The sequence below is a fragment of the Lepisma saccharinum genome, chromosome 22, assembly GCF_977018435.1.
Source record: "Lepisma saccharinum chromosome 22, izLepSacc3.1, whole genome shotgun sequence".
In the NCBI taxonomy this organism is placed as follows: Eukaryota; Metazoa; Arthropoda; class Insecta; order Zygentoma; family Lepismatidae; genus Lepisma; species Lepisma saccharinum.
This window is the reverse complement of record NC_139250.1, coordinates 16,150,603-16,171,922: the sequence shown is the minus strand read 5'-3', so window position 1 is coordinate 16,171,922 and position 21,320 is coordinate 16,150,603. Positions and strand designations below refer to the sequence as shown.

At 38.2% G+C, this 21,320-nt stretch overlaps 1 protein-coding gene across 1 annotated transcript; it reads left to right on the top strand.

Moving 5' to 3' along the window:
* The first annotated feature begins 235 nt into the window (after positions 1-235).
* On the top strand, positions 236-16,484 carry LOC146004631 (U6 snRNA phosphodiesterase 1). Its single transcript, XM_083143525.1, has 5 exons — positions 236-615; positions 972-1,111; positions 4,871-5,051; positions 8,323-8,482; positions 16,182-16,484. Exons 1-5 carry the CDS (start codon positions 437-439, stop codon positions 16,368-16,370), a joined length of 849 nt encoding a protein of 282 aa, XP_082999651.1. The 5' UTR covers positions 236-436; the 3' UTR covers positions 16,371-16,484.
* Positions 16,485-21,320: the final 4,836 nt, after the last annotated feature.

Here is a 21,320-nt window from a genome sequence, read left to right as displayed (position 1 = left end):
TCTTTGGTGATAGTGGTTTTTCATCAATCATATATCGCAGATCTGCTTTCGTTTCGTCTTTCAACTTTCAAGCCTTAAAATCACTTCCGTCAAGACTGTACTTCAAGTATGTACTTTGTACCTTTTGGACACAGCCTCATTTATGAAATTAGTCTTAAATCATACCCCCATGTCTTAAATGACTGTTGGTTGAGACTTGAGAGAGGGTCAACGAAGTTAGTTATAAGTTGTGTTTTATACAGCGTATATCGATACACTTGTACTTGTATTTTGAATTCAGGATCGGAAAAATATATATATTATCGGTGTTTTTCTTGCACTTAAGTGTCTGGGTTTTCTTGATAAGTCCCTCCTAATTTCCTTGGTAAGGATTTTATTTTTTCTTTATTTTCTTTATGGCTGAATAAGAGACGGCTACACTCTGCAATAAACTATCATGGCGGAATCTGAAAATAGGGGAGCGTTGAATCTTCTCGCTGCCTATTATTCATCGGGTGACAGTAGCGAAGAAGAAGTTCCAGGCCCGAGAGTTTCTACCAAGAGAAGTTCATGCAAAGATTGGGACGAAAATAAATGCAGAGCAGTAAAAACACAATGTACTGACTCACAAAAGAGGTAAATACGTAAGCCAACTTGTTGGCGGACAGATAGTTCATTCCCCAATACATGTTGTTGGTTGATTTTATTTTTCTTCTACCCATTTCCAGGTCGGAATTCGAACCCTGAACGTCTGGCGTCTTAGCGCGCTGTGATATCCACTCCACCACGGAGGCCGGCAAATTATGTTGGTGTAATATAGAGCTATGTCAGGGACAATGCCGAGATAGTTTGTTTTTGCAATGTATCACTCGCAGAGTGTAGAACTTGACACACTCAATAATAAAATGATAACTTCAGTTGTACAAACTCTTAATACCAATCTACCCAGGTTAATGTATGCAATTATTAATGGCAGTTGTTTTCTTTTTCAGTTTGCCTTTGCCAGAAAATATATTATCCCTATATGAAACCAAAGAGGACGTTCCTTTAGATGATCCTTCGGAACATGAAGGCAGAATTCGAAGTTTCCCTCACGAGCGAGGAAATTGGGTATCATATGTGTACATATCATGTAAGTTGTTTCAAACTTTGGTAACACTTTCAATGGTACTAGTTTACTATCCTTCGGACAGATTTCTTCATTTCTACAGAAGAAACTACTTATCGTAATAAGTTCCTGTAGTATTGTTTAACATCTGGAAGGTGTTTTGTGTGATGTGGGAATGTTTCATAGCGGAAATTCAACCATTGACGCATAGCCCCACGAACCATTTCCGGTAAGGTTAGGTTAGGTAGGGTTACGATAGTTAAAAATTGGTTTCGAAAAGAATATGCATAGCCCCACACACCATTCTCGCATAGCCCCACAAACCATTTGCGGAAACGTACGTTCTTCAGTTATAAAAACACTATTTTTTAAAAAAGAAATTGATCAAAAAAACATGAATACACGTTAAAAAATGATCCGCGAAGCAGATAGATAAGTACAAATGTCAAAAATTGACGAAACTCAGAAGTTATAGGTGTCCGAAGGATAGTAAACATTTACCATCGCAATTGCCGTTGCTTCCATGTACGAACCGGATATTCCGTGCGCTTGATGACGTAACCCCCCGTCACTGTTTCCAATCACCCTGTGTTTTTTCAAGAATATGACGTGACCCCAAATTTTAGCTATGCTTTCCTAACCTTCCCGTGAATGGGTTGTGGGGCTACCAGGGAAAAAAATAGAAAATTAATAACATGGAAGTAGGCATTTTTTGTTTAGAAGGTTGGAAACACTGCATCACTCGAGAAAACACAAGCACGACGTTCTATGATCCAGAATGCTCGCGCCATGTTGTGTCTCTCACAAGCAAAGAAACAAACAACAATAATTACTCGTAATATGACAAATTGAAATTATTTTCATAATTACACCTTATAGAATGTTCCGCAATGCAGAATAAGTAAGTAGCAATCTTAAAAAGGACAAAATAAATTAGTTATAGGTGTTTTGACTAAATGAAAGTAGTACCCAAACTTTTTTTAAGGTTCCACTTGTTAACCTTTAATACGTAAATGAAGAGAATTGCCACTTGTATTGTGTCAACTTATTGGAACTAGATAAAAATAAAAGGGCATTCCTAATGATGGTGGGTACTTACCGAGAATTATGTTTGAATTTTTCTCTGTACGACATAAACAAATGCAACTCTTATTAATCCAAATCCCATTGAATTTATACATATTTATAAATGCCCTGAGGAAAGTTTTTCACTCTTAGCTTTTATTTTTATTGAGGCAGGAGTAGAAAGCTTCGTTGAAAATAATCTCTCAATCCATTTACTTTGTTACTATCCCTAACAGAAGAACCTAACAGATGGACGATTATTGCAAAATTAGATATCTTGAAGACGGTTGGGTAAATTTGAGTTCAAAATTCTACAATTAACAACTTTTCGTAGATTAGTATTACTTGTAATATTTGTACAGGGTGTCTACCAGTCGAAAAATTTTGCTTGTGGTCAAGAATATATATATATACACACAGTATAGTGAATTTACATTGTTATATACCTGTGCTACAGGCATGTATCTAGAAATATGTTTCAGGTGGCCCGAACCAAGTGTCTCAGGAATAATAATAATAATAATAATAATAATGTTTAAATTAAAATAATTATATTAATTCAAATTAATACTAATTACAATACATAGATTAATATTATATTATTAGAATTAGAATTAGAATTAGAATTTCTTTATTCATGGGCGAAGTTCAGCCTGTGGCTGCTCTACCACTTAACCCGCAAAATCTACTACAATAAAACAGACAAAATACAATTACTACTATAACATACGAATTCCATTACATTTTCACTTCTAAGTATTTCAGTAATTAACACAAATAGGTAAAAAGACTTGTATAAGAATAAAGATACAAGAGAAAATATTCATTACGTAGCTTACCTGTAGTTAAGATCGGAATAACTTACATAAAAACAAGTGCCCTGACAATGAAAATATTGTCAAATAGATGAATAATTGAATATTTATCGAATAACACAAATGATGTTACATGTAGTTGGAGAAAAGTAAGTTTCTGATTAAAATTTCATGCATATTATTTTGAGTAGTAGTGTACAGTGGGATCCATGAGTATTACCGTGCAAATTGTCCATCACCATGTTCGTACACTTTATTTGACCCAATAAGAGCTTCAAGAATTAGAGGAAAACTCAAAACAAGCTGTTGTTAACTTCTGTCTCAGTATACATAAAAATCCATCGTTTAAAAATGCATAGGATGTAAGAGAATAATTAATGAAAATATTCATGGACAATTTGCATGGTAATACTCATGGATCCCACTAAAAGGTAAAGTGTTCCCCTGTGCATAGCACCACGCCATGAAGGCGTATAATGGATCCCACTGTACATAAATCTTCTCTGTGATGTCATTCAAAGCCGTATGATCTCAATATAATACTTGTCTTCCAATAAGTTCAGGGGAATTATACAGCAAATGCTAAACGAATATATATTCATTATTTAATTTTCGTACTTAAGTCTTTTGGGTGAATGTGGTGGGGGGGATCCGGGCCCCCTAAATACGTCCTTCAAAGCCTTATGATCTCAATGTAAATCTTTGTCTTCCAATAAGTTCAGAGGAAATTATACAGCAAATGCTTAACGAGTATATTTTCTTTATTTAATTTTCATACTTAATAAATAATAAGTCTTTCGGGTGAGGATGGGGGGGTCCGGACAATACGTCCTTTCCGTTCTTCAATGCCGTATGACCCCAATATAAATCCTTGTCTTCCAATAAGTTCAGAGGAAATTATACCACAAATGCTAAACGAGTATATTTTTATTATTTAATTTACGTACCTAATAAGTCTTTCGGGTGGGGAAGGGTCCGGACCCCTGAAATACGTCCTTCGTGTCCTTTAAAGCCATACGATCCCAATATAATCCTTGTCTTACAATAAGTTCATAGGAAATTATAGAACAACGGCTAAACGAATAATTTTTTCATTATTTAATTTTAGTACTTGATAAATCTTTGGAGGGCGGGGGTCCGGACCCCTGGAACCCCCCCCCCCCCCAAATACGTCCTTGCTGTACTAGGATTTGTAAACTTGAATATTTGGAAATCTAAAATTGCATTGAGTTGTGGTTATGATTTGTTCACTTTCTTTCTTAAGAATTTCATTCTTGCATGTAAGTTATGTATAAATATTAAATATAAGTAATGTGGCCATTCCCATCCAGAATGAAGTCTGAAGCATCAATTTTTACATGCATTAATAAAATTAAAGCAAGTCTAAGTCTCTTGTCAAAGTACAGCTTCAGTTTTCATCTTAACCGATCCTGTAGTAGGGGTTTTTCATTAAATAAAAAGATGTATTTCCTTAATTTCCAACTACTCCTAAGTAAAGAAAAAATATGAAAGAAAAAGACAAGAATTTTCAATTTTTTTTTTTTTTTTTTGATAGACACCCTGTTGTATAGGCCTATCGATTCTTGACAAACATAAACTTCACACCTCAAAATTAAATGTTATACCATTTAATTGAATTGGAATTTTGGATACATAGGGATCACACAGACCTTTTATGCTGTTTATATATTTGTGTGTGGGTGGTGAGAGGCAGTAATACATAAGGTTGAAATAGAGAAAGCATCTGCTTTCACCTTTAAATTTTTGGAAAGTTTGCCTTGAAAACCAGGAATCATACTTGAATTTTATCATAGTCTTAGATTAGCTACCCTGTAATATATTGCTTAATTGTGACTGCAGCTAATTTTTCATGTTTGTTCATAAAGTGAACTTATTTTTACAGATGACCCAGGGCCAGTTTTGCATTCATTTATGGATGTTCTTGTTACATATTTTGAAAATGATATAACCTTGAATCAAGTGAAGGACATGCATATCAGCCTCACAAAGACTGTCGTTTTGAGACATCATTGGATAGATTCATTTGTGGATTCTGTTAGACAAAGTCTTCAAGGTTACAAGTGGTAAGAGAGAATGCTTATAGTTGCATTAAAAATATCAGACACATAAACATTGTTTACGGATAGCATTAAATGACACTCCTGATCAGATAAAGTGGGGCATTGAACATTGTAAAGCAATGACAGAAGCCACATTATATGAACAGATGATTTTTTTATGGTATGTGAGGGACAAAAAAATGCTGTAAAAAAATTAATGTAAAATAATCTTTGAAGGTTTGTGAATGTTATTACACCATTGAAGATCAAGGAATTATTCATTTCACATACATTTGATTAAAAAAAGTAAGTTGCAGAATGATTTTTTCCATCTCAATGCTATAGTGTGTTCAGTTTGGCTTGAAGCCGAAACAGCACATGACTGCAGACGGCGAGCATAGCGAAGAATCTGCATTATCAATCCATAACATCTCACTTATTTTTACGCACATACCTTTAGCATGCAGACAATATATTTATATATAAGAGTTGTTCAAAGTGGTGGCCAACTGTATTCATCAAAAGATGCCAGGAATCCCATTCGCAATATAAATATAATAGTCTGCATGCTAAAAGATATGTGCATAAAAATAAGTGGGACGTTATGGATTGAAACCTGTGCCATGCCTCGCCATATGCAGTCATGCGCTATCTCGGCCCCAAGTCAAACTGAACACACTATAGTATTGAGATGGAAAAAATCATTCTGCACCAAAAATTGTAGTAATCAGAAATCATGTTCAATATGTACTTGGAGATATGCCTAAAATTTGATTCCTATAGAAAACTCGTTTTTCAGGATTGATTCCTGTAGAAAACTCATGTTTATCAGGATTGATTCCTGTAGAAAACTCATGTTTATCAGGATTGATTCCTGTAGAAATCTCAATGTTTATCAGGATTGATTCCTGTAGAAAACTCAATGTTTATCAGGATTGATTCCTGTAGAAAACTCATGTTTACCAGGATTGATTCCTATAGAAAACTCATGTTTATCAGGATTGATTCCTGTAGAAAACTCATGTTTATCAGGATTGATTCCTGTAGAAAACTCATGTTTATCAGGATTGATTCCTGTAGAAAACTCATGTTTATCAGGATTGATTCATGTAGAAAACTCATGTTTATCAGGATTGATTCCTGTAGAAAACTCATGTTTATCAGGATTGATTCCTGTAGAAAACTCATGTTTATCAGGATTGATTCCTGTAGAAAACTCAATGTTTATCAGGATTGATTCCTGTAGAAAACTCATGTTTACCAGGATTGATTCCTATAGAAAACTCATGTTTATCAGGATTGATTCCTGTAGAAAACTCATGTTTATCAGGATTGATTCCTGTAGAAAACTCATGTTTATCAGGATTGATTCCTGTAGAAAACTCATGTTTATCAGGATTGATTCCTGTAGAAAACTCATGTTTATCAGGATTGATTCCTGTAGAAAACTCATGTTTATCAGGATTGATTCCTGTAGAAAACTCATGTTTATCAGGATTGATTCCTGTAGAAAACTCATGTTTATCAGGATTGATTCCTGTAGAAAACTCATGTTTATCAGGATTGATTCCTATAGAAAACTCATGTTTATCAGGATTGATTCCTGTAGAAAACTCATGTTTATCAGGATTGATTCCTGTAGAAAACTCATGTTTATCAGGATTGATTCCTGTAGAAAACTCATGTTTATCAGGATTGATTCCTGTAGAAAACTCATGTTTATCAGGATTGATTCCTGTAGAAAACTCATGTTTATCAGAATGATATCGGAATTATGATACCAGCATCTGGACCTTTCCATTTACTTTATGCCATTTTTCCATATTAATATCACTATAAATTGTACAATAACTGCTCCATCCTGCATGATAGTATTTTCAGTTCAGTTTTGATGTATTTCATGTTCAAAATACAAGTATATTTTTCACATTCATGTTAATGATGTAGGTTATATTGAATAATGTGAACAAGGTTTTTCTGTACTTTTTCTGTAATAGATCAAGAATTTTCTTAAATGATAAATTATGCATGAACATTGCATTAAAGAATGAATTGGTATGGTCACTAATACTAGCAGCAATGGGGGTGGGCAACCCCCCCTCCCCCATGCCCTCCACTGGTCACTATAAATTCCTGGCAGTTAACTTGTTAAGAGTTTTCATTCCAGTGTGGGGTCCTAAAATTATCCAGCAAGTTGGCACCATCAGTGTCATCTGTGTTTCAAAGGCAACACCCCTTTTTGGTATCACTGACTTTTAGAGATTTCACAATAAGTGATAAGGGATATGTACCACTTGGGAATGAATCAACAGCAGCAATATTTCACACTGTGGTGCATGACAGGCTGATGAAAATGTCAAGTGAAGTGCATCATGTATCACCTGTTGCTTAGGTGTGATATCTCCCCGAGACAATTTCCAGAGGTAAATCAGCAGAAGAGAAATATCAGGCAAAACCAGAGCTGGCTTGCAGGCACGTATCTAGAATATAGTTTGGAGTGGGGGTCCAAACCAAGAATCTTACAAATAATAGTAAAATGGTTAAATTCAAATAATTATATTTAATCAAATTAATAACATTAATTAAATGTACTGTCCTGGCTAGGAAATTAATGTCAAATAGACAAAGAATTGAATATGATAAAAGGATGTTAGATTCGGTTATATATATAATTATATTTAATCAAATTAATAACATTAATTAAATGTTAATTTATTAATATTATGCTGTTAATGTTTTATGAATAGGTAAAAATACAGTATACGAATAGAGATATAACAGCACCTATTCATTATTTAATATACATGTACTTTTGATCGCCAAAATTTGTATAAAAACAACTGTCCTGGCTAGGAAATTAATGTCAAATAGACAAAGACTTGAATATGATAAAAGGATGTTAGATTCAATAGACAAAATGTAACATTCTTGATTATTATTACAAGAAGTAGGACATATTGTTCTAATATAATCCTTGCCTTCCAATAAGTTTGGTCGAAATAAATAACCCTCGATTACACAACAAACACTAAAAATAAAAGTATTTTTATTATTTAATTCCACTACCATGTAAGTCTTTCGGGGTGGGGGTCCTGACCCCCCCCCCTAAATACCTCCCTGCTGGCTTGGTAATGCAGTTGGTATATGTACGCAGATCTGAGCTTGAGTTCTGGTCGAGCCTGCATTTTTATTTTAATCCACATAAAAAATATATTTGTTCCATATGCAAGAATACATGTGGTGAGATTTGGAATTATCAAATACTAAATGGGGGTTATTAATTTCAAAACTTTAGTTTCAGCCTAAATTTTGGATCTTTATCCATCTACACCAATGATGAGAAAACAAGGACATTCATAGGACTGGATGTGAACGTCGGTCAGGAAATCCTTAAAAATATTGTGTCTAAATTGGACAAATGTTTAGAGGAGTTCAGACTTCCTAAATTTTACGAGGTAAGATTATTAGCTGATATTTATATTTAGTTCTATTTTGCCAAATTTAATTGGGCAACAATTATCTTTCTTCAAAATTCCTATTTATCAAAATGGTTGTTTCCAGAGGAATAGATTAGATAACCTGGTGTTATTGCTTTCATCAAGATCACATGTGATTTTTAATGTCCAGACAACTGAGTTCTGACAATTCATTTCTATACCTCTAGCATTTCCTCATCAATATTTATGTGGGTCATTCGAGGTGAAATCACCCAATTGAAAGACAAAAAGTTGCTTCATAATCACAGATTTGCTTCCAATTTTTTCTTTACTGATAGATACTTGGTCCAATGTGACAAATATGTAAGAAACACAGTCAAAAAAGTTTTGCATCACCCGAGAAGTGATGAAAATATCATCCGCAACATGCTGAAGCGGACAAGAACCGATGAAGCAGAGCTCATTGTGTGAAGTAACGCAGTCAACGTGCAATACCGATCACCACAGACGACTACCGGAGTCGGCAAATGCATGCGTGTGATCGAGCGTAGCACCACAATAGTCGGCGAAGGTTAGGTAGGTTTTCCTTGTGTCCAGTTAGCGAAGGCGAGCGAGTGCAGCTGTGTGCAAGGTATGCCTAGTGCAGTTTGATCCGGTCAGGATCATCATGTTACTGCAGACTGGCATGTCACAATGAGCTGTAGTCCCGGGTTCGAATCCTGGTCGGGCTTGGTTGTTTGTGAATGTCCATTCATCAATTTCATCATTTCATCACTCATCCCCATCTTCGCAAATTAGCCAAGAGGCACAAAACGCGAAGTAAAATAAACTAAATCAATCAATCACAATGAGCTGTAGCTAGGGCTGTTGGAGTGGCGCAAAGCGATGTCTGTAGGACCTGGAGGCGGTATACAGACACAGGAACAGTAGCAGATCGTCAACGGACAGGTCGTCCACGGGTGACACCACTAGCACAAGACCGCTATGTACGACACTCAGCTCGGCAACAGAATACCATGACGGCAAGGAACATCACTCATGCCCTCCAGGCAGCCTCTGCTGTGCATGCGTCAAACGAAACTGTCTGTAACACACTCCGAGGAAGTGGTTTACCTTCCAGAAGACTTCTCCGGTGCCAGTACCTATTGCCACGACATCGGTGCGACCGTGTGCATTGGGCCCGTGCACATCGAAATTGGGGACCCGATCAATGGGCTCATGTGCTCTTCACCGATGAATGTAGGCTCTGTCTAAGGCCAGATTCACGAAGAGGACGGGTGTGGCGAGGTCCTGGACTGCAAGAGGGGCTTCGTGGTGTCCAGGAGGTCCATCCATACCAAGGAGGAGGAATCATGGTGTGGGCAGGGATCATGCTCGGACATCGAACACCCCTAATTCCAATTAGAGGGACTGAAACAGCTGTTCGTTATGTCAGGGACATTCTCCAGACGACTGTCGAACCATTTCATCAGGAAATTGGTGACGAATTTGTCTTGGTGGATGACAATGACCGTCCACACCGCACACAGGTGGTGCACGATTATCTGCAGGCGGCGAATATCCGTCACATGCTCTGGCCAGCGCAAAGTCCCGACATGAATTGCATCGAACATGCATGGGCAATGCTAAAAAATGCCATTGCAAACCGTCCTGTGGCTCCCACCAATCTTCGTGAACTTCTTCTTGCAGCACAGGACGAATGGGATCACTTACCGCAAGATCACCTTGAATGTCTGATCCTCAGTATGCCACAGTGTGTTCAAGACCTTCTTGCAGCCAGGGGAGGACACACCAAGTGGTAGGCAATGTTTCCGATGGATCCGCTATGACGAACAGTCTTCTTGTGACAGTTCTTTGTTTTTTCGCCTCCATAATGAATTGTGCCATTTTAGTTTTAAAAACATTTCTGAGAAAATTGTACGTTTTTTGTTCCCTTTTCATTCAACGTGTCTTGTTCTTCATCTTTTCTTTTGTATTCCCATTGTCATTGTCAATAAACTTTGTGCTTCATATATATTTTGTCATTTTCCATCCTGATGCAAAACTTTTTTGACTGTGTTTATTAGACTTGCCCAACAAATATGTTGAAAGTTACAAATTTTTGAAAATTTAAAGATTTTCAGAAATTGGTGGAAAAATGCAACATATGACACAAAATATGCCATATCTCGGAAATAACATAACCTTGTAATCAGTGGTTCCCATGTTTTAACCTTCCCTAGTCTATCATCTGCTGGGATTTTTATTCTAGAGACAGAAACAGTGGAACCTGGATTTTATGTTTCCTGCATTATATATTCAATATATCAATAGATCAAAATACTATAAAATTTTCCTCGATTTTTCATTTTCTGGTATTTAAGTTTTTGCAGCTTGGTTCCCTGAGAAACTTAAAATTGAGATTCCACTGTATGTACTTCCTCAATTTTTCAAAGCAGTCCCCACCTACTTTGATGCACTTGTCATACTGACTCACAAGTTTCAAGAATACCCGTGTAAAACTGTGTATCCTAGTCACAAGCAAGTTGTCAAACATCTGTTTCAACTGCTGCATCTATCCCTACTGGATATCGGATAATTTTCAATCCAGATTTCAATTATCTGGATATCAGATATTCTTGAATTTCTTGAGGTGCAAGAAAACGTGAAAATCGCTGGGAGCCAGATCAGGACTGTAAGGTGGATGATCAAACAACTCCCAGCCAAATTCCGTCAAAACAGCTGCTGTGCACCGAGCCGTATGTGGACGAGCATTGTCATGGAGGAGCACAACACATGCAGTAAGCATGCCACACCTCTTGTTTTGAATGGCACGTCGCAATTTCCTTAGTGTTTCACAGTAATGGTCAGCGTTCACCGTTTCACCTCTGTGGAGGAAGTCAATGAGCAAAATGATCTTCCTGTCCCAAAACACGGTGCACATAACTTTCTGTACCGACAGTGTCTGTTTGAATTTCTTCTTGACCGGAGATCCACTATGCCGCCAATGCATTGACTGCTGCTTGGTTTCCGGGGTGAAGTGCGAAATCCACGTCTCATCGCTCGTGACGATCCTGTCGAGGAAATCATCGCCGTCATCATGGTACCGTTGCAGGAATGTCAGTGGTGCTCCTGAACGTTTCATTTTGTGTTCGGGTGTCAGGTTTTTCGGCACCCACCTGGCAACAATTTTTTGAACAGCAGGCGCTGCGTGACAATCTCATGCAACACGGATCGCGATATCTGCGGAAAAAGGCTACTCAACTCTGTAATCGTGAAGCGACGGTTCTCTACGATGCGCTGCTGCACCAGCTCAACCAGATCATCAGTGATGAGGGACGGATGCCCACTGCGCTCTTCATCATGGACACTTTGACGACCTTCCGAAAACTGCCGACACCAGCGACGCACCATCTGCTTACTCATAATGTTCGGCCCATAGACCTCACAGAGCTGATGATGAATGTCAATTGGCGCAATGCTTTGTGCATTCAGGAACTTTATCACCGACCGAACCTCGCATGCGGCGGGAGAAGGAATACGAGCTTCCATTTCGGACCACTGCTGCCTCGCTACTGGCATGCGGCGGGAGAAGGAATACGAGCTTCCACTTCGGACCACTGCTGCCTCGCTACTGGCGCCGGGCGGGATCTGTCCGCCTGGCATATGATTGATACGTCTTAGCTCTGCTGCGCATGCGCAATTTACACGGCTCATTATGTTTACTTTCACGGGGAAAAAATAGGGATACTTACTTTCTGGATGCGCCTCGTAAATAGCAAAATGAAGTAATATGGAAATTGTTATTTTTTTATTTCATTAAGGTTTAGATGTTTGTGAATGCATATAATTTGGACATTTCACCAATAAAAGTTACTAGCATCTGCAGCCTATGAGGGGGTGCCGATAAGTATTGGGCGTTACCGTTATGATTTTAACTTCCCTTGGTTTTTAAGGTCCAAAGTGAAAATTGCAGCACCACCAGAAAAGCTCGCCAAAGGTGTCATCATGTTGCAAATCGTTGTCCCTTTACGTGTTTTTCAGATGAGGGAACAGATGATAGTCAGATGGAGCCAGGTCAGGAAATAGGGTGAATGGGGCAACATTTGAAAGCCTAAGGTCGTCTGTGTTGCCATTGTTTCTCTTGAAGTGTGTGGCGAGGCATTGTCATGCAACAGGATAACGACTTTTTGGGAGCTTTTCTGGAGGTGCTGCCATTTTTGCATCATTACATATAGAATAATTGACCAGTACACCCTACAAATTTCAGCCTCCTAGCTAATATTTTTCTGGGTAAAGCTCAATACTTATCAGCACCCCCTCGTATATGCTTCACAGACAAATGAAGTCAAACTTTGGTATTTTTAAAGTGTTACACACGTACCACACTTTCTTTAATGCTTTTCATGCATTCAGCCTGTGCCATTATACTCATTTGTTAGCAGACACCATAATGAACAACATAAAATGAGTTCATTATAAATATTTTTATCCAATATCATACTTGGAACGTTAAATGTAAATGTCACACACGTAATGCTGGAATGCCCCTATCCAGATATTTGGATTAGCCAGATAATCCAAATTACCCGCTGCATCCAAAATGGATATCTGATAATCGAAAATAGTTTAAAGGATTTAAAAATATTACTTTTATACCAAATTCTTGTGATCTTATTAATCTATAAATTTGAAAAATTTATTGGTTTAAATGATAAAGAATACTCATTAAACAAAGTGTGTTGGATAATAAATTCTTCAACACACTCAAGTCCACCATCAGTATACATTGCATCTGTGGAATAATTGTTCGAATGACTTTAGTAGCATTAATTTTCTTTATCTGAAACTTTGGATAATTCAGCTTCTAATTCTTCTATTGTTGGCTAAGATGTTTTTATCTCTTTTGGTAAATTTGGACATCTGTTATCCGGATTTTTCGGCTATCCCTACTCTGGAGTAGATCCAGCTCTTGTCTGCAATCACAATCTGGAAAGGAAATAATCTCATACTGCAGGCTTATTCTCATTCTTTGAGACTTGTGATCAGGAGTAGAGGCCTGCATAGTCTGCCTTTTACCTACCCACTGCCCGCGAGGACAGGTATACCTGCTTGCCTGCCCACGGCAACGAGTCGACTTGCGTTTTTACCCGGGTTCTTGGTCTTCAAGGTGCTCTGCACTTACAAGGTAACTGGGCATTCAACAAGACCCGGGCACCTGCAAAACCTGCTGGAAGGAAACAGCCCTCCGGCAGCGTGTCGCTCCAGGTGTTTCACCACCACATGGACGGCTGCAGCCAGTGTTGCCTACTTACGTAGCTCCTAAATCCTACGAAGTCCTAGGACTCCTACAAGGAGAATTTATATACTTAGCGATTTCAGTTCAGCGTAAGCAGTTTTTATCTTATTGCCAGGAAAGGCACGCAATATTACAGCTTCATTTATCTAAATGAATGATCGAGCAAACAGAAATCTCCTCACTGAAAACTAATTGTTTTTCATTGCATGGTGCCTTAACCAGGCATGCAGTGGCGCAACCAGAGGGGGCAGGGTGCATTGCTCACAACCTTGGACGGAAATATCAGTACAAAAACAGAGTCAATTCAAAAGCAGTAAATAAAATTAAATTTCGGTGTTATAGCAGTGAAAATCAGATCAAAAGCGATATATAAAATGACATTTTGGATTTAAAATTATGACTATACAGTAAAACCTCGATTTTACATTTTGCAGAGGACCACGCTGGAAAAACGTAAAATACAGGAAAATGTAAAATAGAGAGAACTTTTACAGCATTTTATTATATTGGGACCATCAAGATTGAATGTATAATCCGGGAACGTAAAATCAATGTTCCACTGTAATCCTAAATTTGATTTAAACCACTTTTTACACAAAATAAACATATTCCTTCTAATAGCACTGAATAACTCACAGGATAAATCAAACTTGAGAAAGTGTCACGTCAGTAAATAACTCTAAATTTCGTGTTTATGAGAGTCTATTTTGCATCATTTCATGACAAAACACCTTTCAGAAACATGAGAAATTAACATTACAATGTGTTATTTCACATTTCGAGTTTTCGTGAAAGACGAATATGCATGCCTCTTATCTCGTGAGGACAAGTTTTTTTGCGTTCATGAGGGAATAACTTGAAACCCATGCTGGGCATTGTCTTATAGTTGTAACTTTCTACCAGGTAACCAAGAAAGTTCATGCGGTTTTAGTACAAAGAAGAAAAGATCCAAAACAAATGTGTTTACTTTATATTTATTCTGCAAAATATCCACCATCCGCTTCTACAACCTTCTCCCATCTTTGTACAAGCCTGTAGATGCCATGTTTGAAAAAGTTTCTGTGTAGGGCCGCAAAAAACTGCACCACCGCGTTTTCAACCTCCTCGCGAGTTTGGAAATGTCGATTGCGCATATGGTTGTCCATAGACAAAAAAAGATGGTAGTCTGATGGAGCGATATCGGGTGAATACGCTGGATGTGGCAGAAGTTCCCAGCCGAGAGAAGAAATCACCTCCAGGGTCATCTTTGCTGTATGCTGTTTAGCGTTGTCTTGGTGGAAAAGAACACACTTCCTATTCACTAATGCAGGTTGTTTTTTTGCAAGCTGTTCAGCCACTCTTTGCAATTGCGCGGAGTACACTTCTTTGTTGATGGTTTTACCACTTTCTAAGAACTCATAAGAACACAGCATCACCTTCCGCTGATGAAGAGCAGGTTTTGCAGTTAAAGGTATGGTGTCATTTGACGATAGCCAATGGTATGAGCGTTTCTTGTTATCGTACATTACCCACTTTTCATCACACGTCAAAGTGCGGTCCAAAATTGGACAGTTGTTGTTCCTAGTGAGCAAGGAAGCGCAAATGTTCAGTCGTCGGAGACGGTTCACAGCAGTCAGCTCGTGCGGGACCCACTTACTCAGTTTCCATGATTTGCCAAGCTCATGCAAGTGCACACAAATTGTTTCAGCACTTACCACAAATCGTTGAGCGAGTTCTTGACACGTTTTACATGAATCCTCTTCAATTGCTGCCTTCAGTTGGTCCACATCGAGAGATTTCGGTCTGCCCGATCGAGGTTTGTCTGACAGTGTCTCATTGCCACTCAAGAAGGTCTGAAACCACTTTTGCGCTGTCCGTTCACTAATTGTACCTTCTCCAAACGCTGCACATATTTTTCTTGCTGCTTCCGCTCCTTTTGTGCCCAACTTGTACTCATACAGTAAACATGCCCTGATTACTGCATTCGACACAGCCATGGTTCACTGTGAATACCTGCTCCCGAACTATCGACTGCGACCTGTTATCTACGTTAGCCGACGTGCCAAGGAATGAGCTTTCTGCCAATCACACATACATGTACCCCTGGTGGCTGAACTGCGTACTACCCCACGAAAACTACGGGCAGTTGTAAAAACCGAATGAACTTTCTTGGTTACCTGGTAGTTGTACAGCCAATAACAAAGATAATTGTGGGAAAACTATCTAGCACCTGTTCTACATTCATTGCAAGGTGAGGTTCAAGATTTGAAACAAAAACCGCAATAAGTGGAGGCCAACCCAACATTACTACAATTCTGTTCCTCAAAAAATCACAACATATAGGAGAGAAATATAATGGATAAACTACCCCAATATTACCCTTTCTACTGACTAGAAATTTTTTGGTACATATATGCAACAATTTTCTGAGCATTAATAATACATGTTTCTTCATTCCAGAACCCAGCTTTTCACATGAGCATTGTGTGGTGTGTAGGAGATAAAAAGGAAGTGTTGCAATCCCAAATGACAAATGTGGAGCTAGTATTACATCAATTCATGTATGCTCATCCAACTGAGTGGTCGTTAAAAGTGGACGAACTGAAATGCAAAAGTGGAAATAAGTCATTTTCGTTTCGTCTTTCATGAAGCGAATAGGATGGACAGTGTTTTCTGTGAATAATAAATTGTACCTGTGATGTTTCAATTGCAAAAATGAATTTTTATCATGTAAATGGAATGTCAATATATATGATATGAAAATATTTTTCTTATTAAACCATAAACTGTTTGGTATTTCCCATGCTGGCCAGTAGCAGCAATTAGATGCCAAAACTGAGAGGAAGGGCAAGGATGTTTATTTTTTTTGGTAGACAAGGCTTAGCATTAAGGCTCGGCTGGACTTTTGGCATTCGAATGGGCCATTTTTTCAAATTTTCCTCTCCATTCGAAAATCCTCTTGGATATGTCAAAGTATGAAAAATTACATACGCTTAGAATTTCTTCTAGAGCATTGACGTGAATTTTCGTGAAGTTTTCTTTCACTGTTGTCTAGATATTGTCAATAGTTTAATAGACTTACAATCACGAAACTAATGATAATATCTAGACAACAGTGAAAGAAAACTACACGAAAATTCGTGTTAATGCATATGTAATTTTTCATATTTTGAAATATCGAAGAGGTTTTTCGAATGGAGAGGAAAATTTGAAAAAAAATGTCCCATTCGCATGCCAAAGGTCCATCCGAGCCTCAAGAGGCCATAGTGTGAGTGCAACCCCCCCCTTTGTGTCTATCCTATACTGCGTTTGTTTCAACCTGTCCCCTTTCCCGCGCTAGGGAGCGCTCGACAGTTTCGGTGCCAATGACAAACGAGGAAAAAATCGTCTGCTGGGCAGCGAGGAGCGAATGGAAGCCAGAAGTGAGGCGCTTACGTAGACGCTGTTGCGTATTTTAATTGGCTGCCTGGCTTTGACTTTCCCCAGCACAGAGAAAAGCCAGGGAGCAACTAGCGCGGGAACCGGGACAGGTTGTAACAAACGCGGTATAATCGCTGCCACTGATGCTTTCAGTCAACAGTTCCTTTGCCAATAGCAAGTGAGAACAATGTCTGCTAGACAGTGAGGGGCAAATGCAACCATAGAAGCAGGACTTAACACACAGATGCTTCATTGTTTGTTTTAGTTTTTTGTGTGCTGTTCATTCACTTCTGCATTCTCGAGTACCTTACTCCTAGCCTGCCACCTAGGGCCTCCGTCATGTCATCACCTTATAATTGAGGGTTCCTAGGTTTGATACCTGGTAGAGGTACAAATTGGTTCAGATCCCACTTTAAACTGTAGGTCCAATCCCGATTAGGGTTTTTGTGCATAAAGTGGACTTAAACAAAAAGCAAAGCATATCGTACATTCTCTTTTCAAGGTGTTAGATTTTTTTTAAAAAAATTCTAACGACTTTTTTGAAACTTTAAATGAAATTGCGTAGTGCATTAAAAGAGTCTGAAAACTATATATATCTGCAAGTAACCAATCTCCACTCTTCTCGAGATGCAAGTGGAATAACAAGTCATAGTTGCAGAAATTTCATTTGGTACAAAATGAAGCAGGGTTATGGTCTCAAAATGGTCGATATTGAAGCATTGCATAGCACTGGAACACTGCGCTCCTACATAAATGATAGTAGTTAACATGTTCCCTGCCAGGCTGGTTACACAAATTCCTTCCTCCTGCACAAAAATGGATATTGGACTTTATTTTGCAAATTACCTTTTTTTTTCCTGTAAATAAAGAAGTGAAAACACTTTTGTGCACTCGATTCCCCATGCCTTGTCAGTCATGCCTTTATACGCATCATTGTTATACTCGTGACTGACAGCATGCTAGGAAAACAAAGTGCAAGCCATATGTTTTGGTCGTAATGGCCAAGACTTCGCATTTTAGTTTAACCTATTTTTTCCTTTACGGGTATGTAAGAAATACTAAGCTATGCCAATGTTTTGTTTTAGAACCTTTTTTAGGTTTATGCACCTAAATAAAGCCTTTTTTTTTTAGGTTTTTGTATATTTTTAAAGGTTTCACAGAATTTTTATATCACACAGAGGCATTTGCTTTGTTTGGTCACGAAAGAATTCAATGACGAACATGTTTGTAACGTACTCTGTATTTCCCTTCCTCCAAGTCAATCATGATTTTTCAAAGTGCTAAACAAAGCAGGTCTGGTGCCACTGTTACCTGTACAATCCAAAGTGGTCTTTTCTCACTTTCGCATCACTTCGATGCTTTGTGGCATTCATGCTTTGCAAACTAACATTTCAGCATTGAAGTCTGCACCACTGACTGTTTTTGTTGAGAGATTATCTTCAGCATATAAGATGATCCTCACAGACAAAATTCCAAAGTTTGACTGTGGATAACATGAAAAAAGATTGTTGTAGCATGGCACTAAATTTTGTATGCCCATGGCATGTGTGTCTGACAGCAAAGACTGGAACTACGAGGGTCACTATTTATATTTTGAGCCTTGGCAACACTGATTGACGTTTGCACGGAATCGTCTGGCATTATTGACCATAACGTACTTCAAATGTTTTGTCAATAGCTTCATTTCTGTTGTTTATGTTGTCTTGGAGATTGCGCGATAACAATAAAATGGAATTAACTCATGAACATTTTCGTGCGATGATTTTTTACGATTTTCGACGTGGATTATCAAGACAAGAGTGCATCGATCAACTTACTTCCACATTTGGCAATGAAGCCCCATCCTTTGCCACTGTGAAACGCTGGTATAACGAATTTAATCGTGGCCACCATTCGCTCACCGACGAGATTCGCAAAGGTCGTCCAAAATCAGTTGTTGTTCAAGAAAACATTGATGCTGTGCAAAACCTAATACTGCAAGATCGTCATGTGACATACTAAAGAGATTGAGGCAACCATAGGCATTAGTTCCACCAGCATATATAAAATGAGCCGGAACGTAAACAGCAGTCGACTGTATGGGTGTTTCAAGATGAACCCAATGCAACAAAAGTTGTTCACGCTCGAAGCACATCGAAACAAATGGTCGCCTGTTTTTTCGGGAAAACTGGTCATGTGGTAACTGTGCCTGTAGAGATATGTAGAACGGTCAACTCTGAATGGTACACAACAATTTGTTTGCCAGAAGTCTTCAGTCAAATACGGAAAACAAACAAACGCCGTCGGATCATTCTTCATCAAGACAATGCCAACTGTCACATCTCGTCTAACAACCGACTTTATGAACAGTAAAAAAATCGAATTGATGGGTCATCCGCCATACAGTCCTGATTTGGCACCCAATGACTTCTTCTTGTAACCCGAATGTCAAGAATAAATTGCGTGGACAACTATTTTCGTTGGCGGAAGACGCCGTTGATGCGTTCAAAAACCATATTATGGAGGTTTCTCAAGAAGATTGGAAAAACTGCTTTGACAAATGGTTCGAACGAATGCAAAAGTGTATTGACCATAAAGGAGAATACTTCGAAAAATGTTAGGCTCAAAATATAAATAGTGACCCTCTTATCTCTACACCGCAGTGTGGCTGTCAAATCCTTGTCCTGCCAGAAACCTCTTCAGTTAAACAAAGAGATGAAAGTCTGTACATGCAAGGCCCGGGCTGTACAGGGAGTGGTCCAATCTCTCTCACCTGAAGTGATGCAAAGGGCCTGCGTGTACTCAGCTGTATGGGATTGTGCACATTTGATTGGCCTTCCGTGAATTGTCTGACCATACTATCACTCACGACGTCCAGTCTGCACACCTCACACGATTGCTGGTGGCTCTGTGCCAAATTCTGAGCGTGCAAAAATCTGATTACTACACGTAGGCTACATTGCAGTCGGTGGGAGACTGTATGAGAGCTGCAATCTTTAACCTAGAATTGTCCTAAAACGGCTGCATTGCAACTGTACCAGATTACAGCTACATGCCACGTCTTCCTGCCTGCATGTGTGTGTGTTGCTCTCCGACCACTAGTGCTAAGTATAGGCACCATTGGAGCTTTTTTCAGGATGTCCCTCGTATATGAACTTTCAGAAGCTGTTATTAACAATGTGTTCCTGTTTTAATGTGTGGTTAGCTAAATCAGGTACTTATACAATGAAATTCTATAAATTCCTTGCGTTCAATTTCTAATACCTACATACCCTTTTCGTCAGCATTAATGGTATAACTGCATGTTGTCAGTTTCACAGTATTTCACTTGGATATACTGTACTGAAGCAGAAATCCCATTGATAATGTAAGGAAATATGACACTTTATTTTGTTCGATTCAATTGTTTCACTTATATGCAAGAGTTAAGTTGTTTGCTTTACAGAGAAGAGAGAAGTAGCTTTATGCATTGAAAAATGAGTCCGCACTCATGGTTCTTGCAAGCAGAGGGTTCCAAACCTCAGTGGAAATATCAACATATAATACAGAGAATGTATAAGGAGACTGATAAATTACAAATTGTATTTCTTAATCACTCTTCACTCATTTAGTCGTAACTTTAAAACTTCCCTAGCTTGTGAATTGTAATAATTTTCCAAATTCACTATTATGCTGTTTGAATTCAAATCATACAGAGTAGAGAAAATAAGTTAATTCCATAGAAGATAATATTGATACTTATCAAATCCATACCTGGATCTGTATGAGTTTATTATTTCCATTTGCAAAAGCATCGATTTAGTTTAGTTTGTAATTTTCAGGGAAAAATGTAAATTTTGTTTCAGCTTGTTTGTAGGCACCCTGAGTAACATTAATCAATAACCTGTTTTAGTTGGATTCGATACTCACCCTGTAACATTAATAAATATTTTGAACAATTTTAATTGTTACAATTCAATTTTCAAGCATTGGTATTGGCTCAATCCTAATTGTAAGGGAGTGAAAATGCATATTTTTAGCACTACTAATGAGCTACAAGTGCTCTTTCACTGTATCCTATTCACCACATTAGTAGTTCAGTGTTGATGTTCATGAAATGGGTTTGCTTGTTGTTTTTCATTCCACACAATAACAGTTTTCATACCAAATGGTACTTCACATCTATTACAATACCATGCTTAGTGCACTAAACTCAAAAAA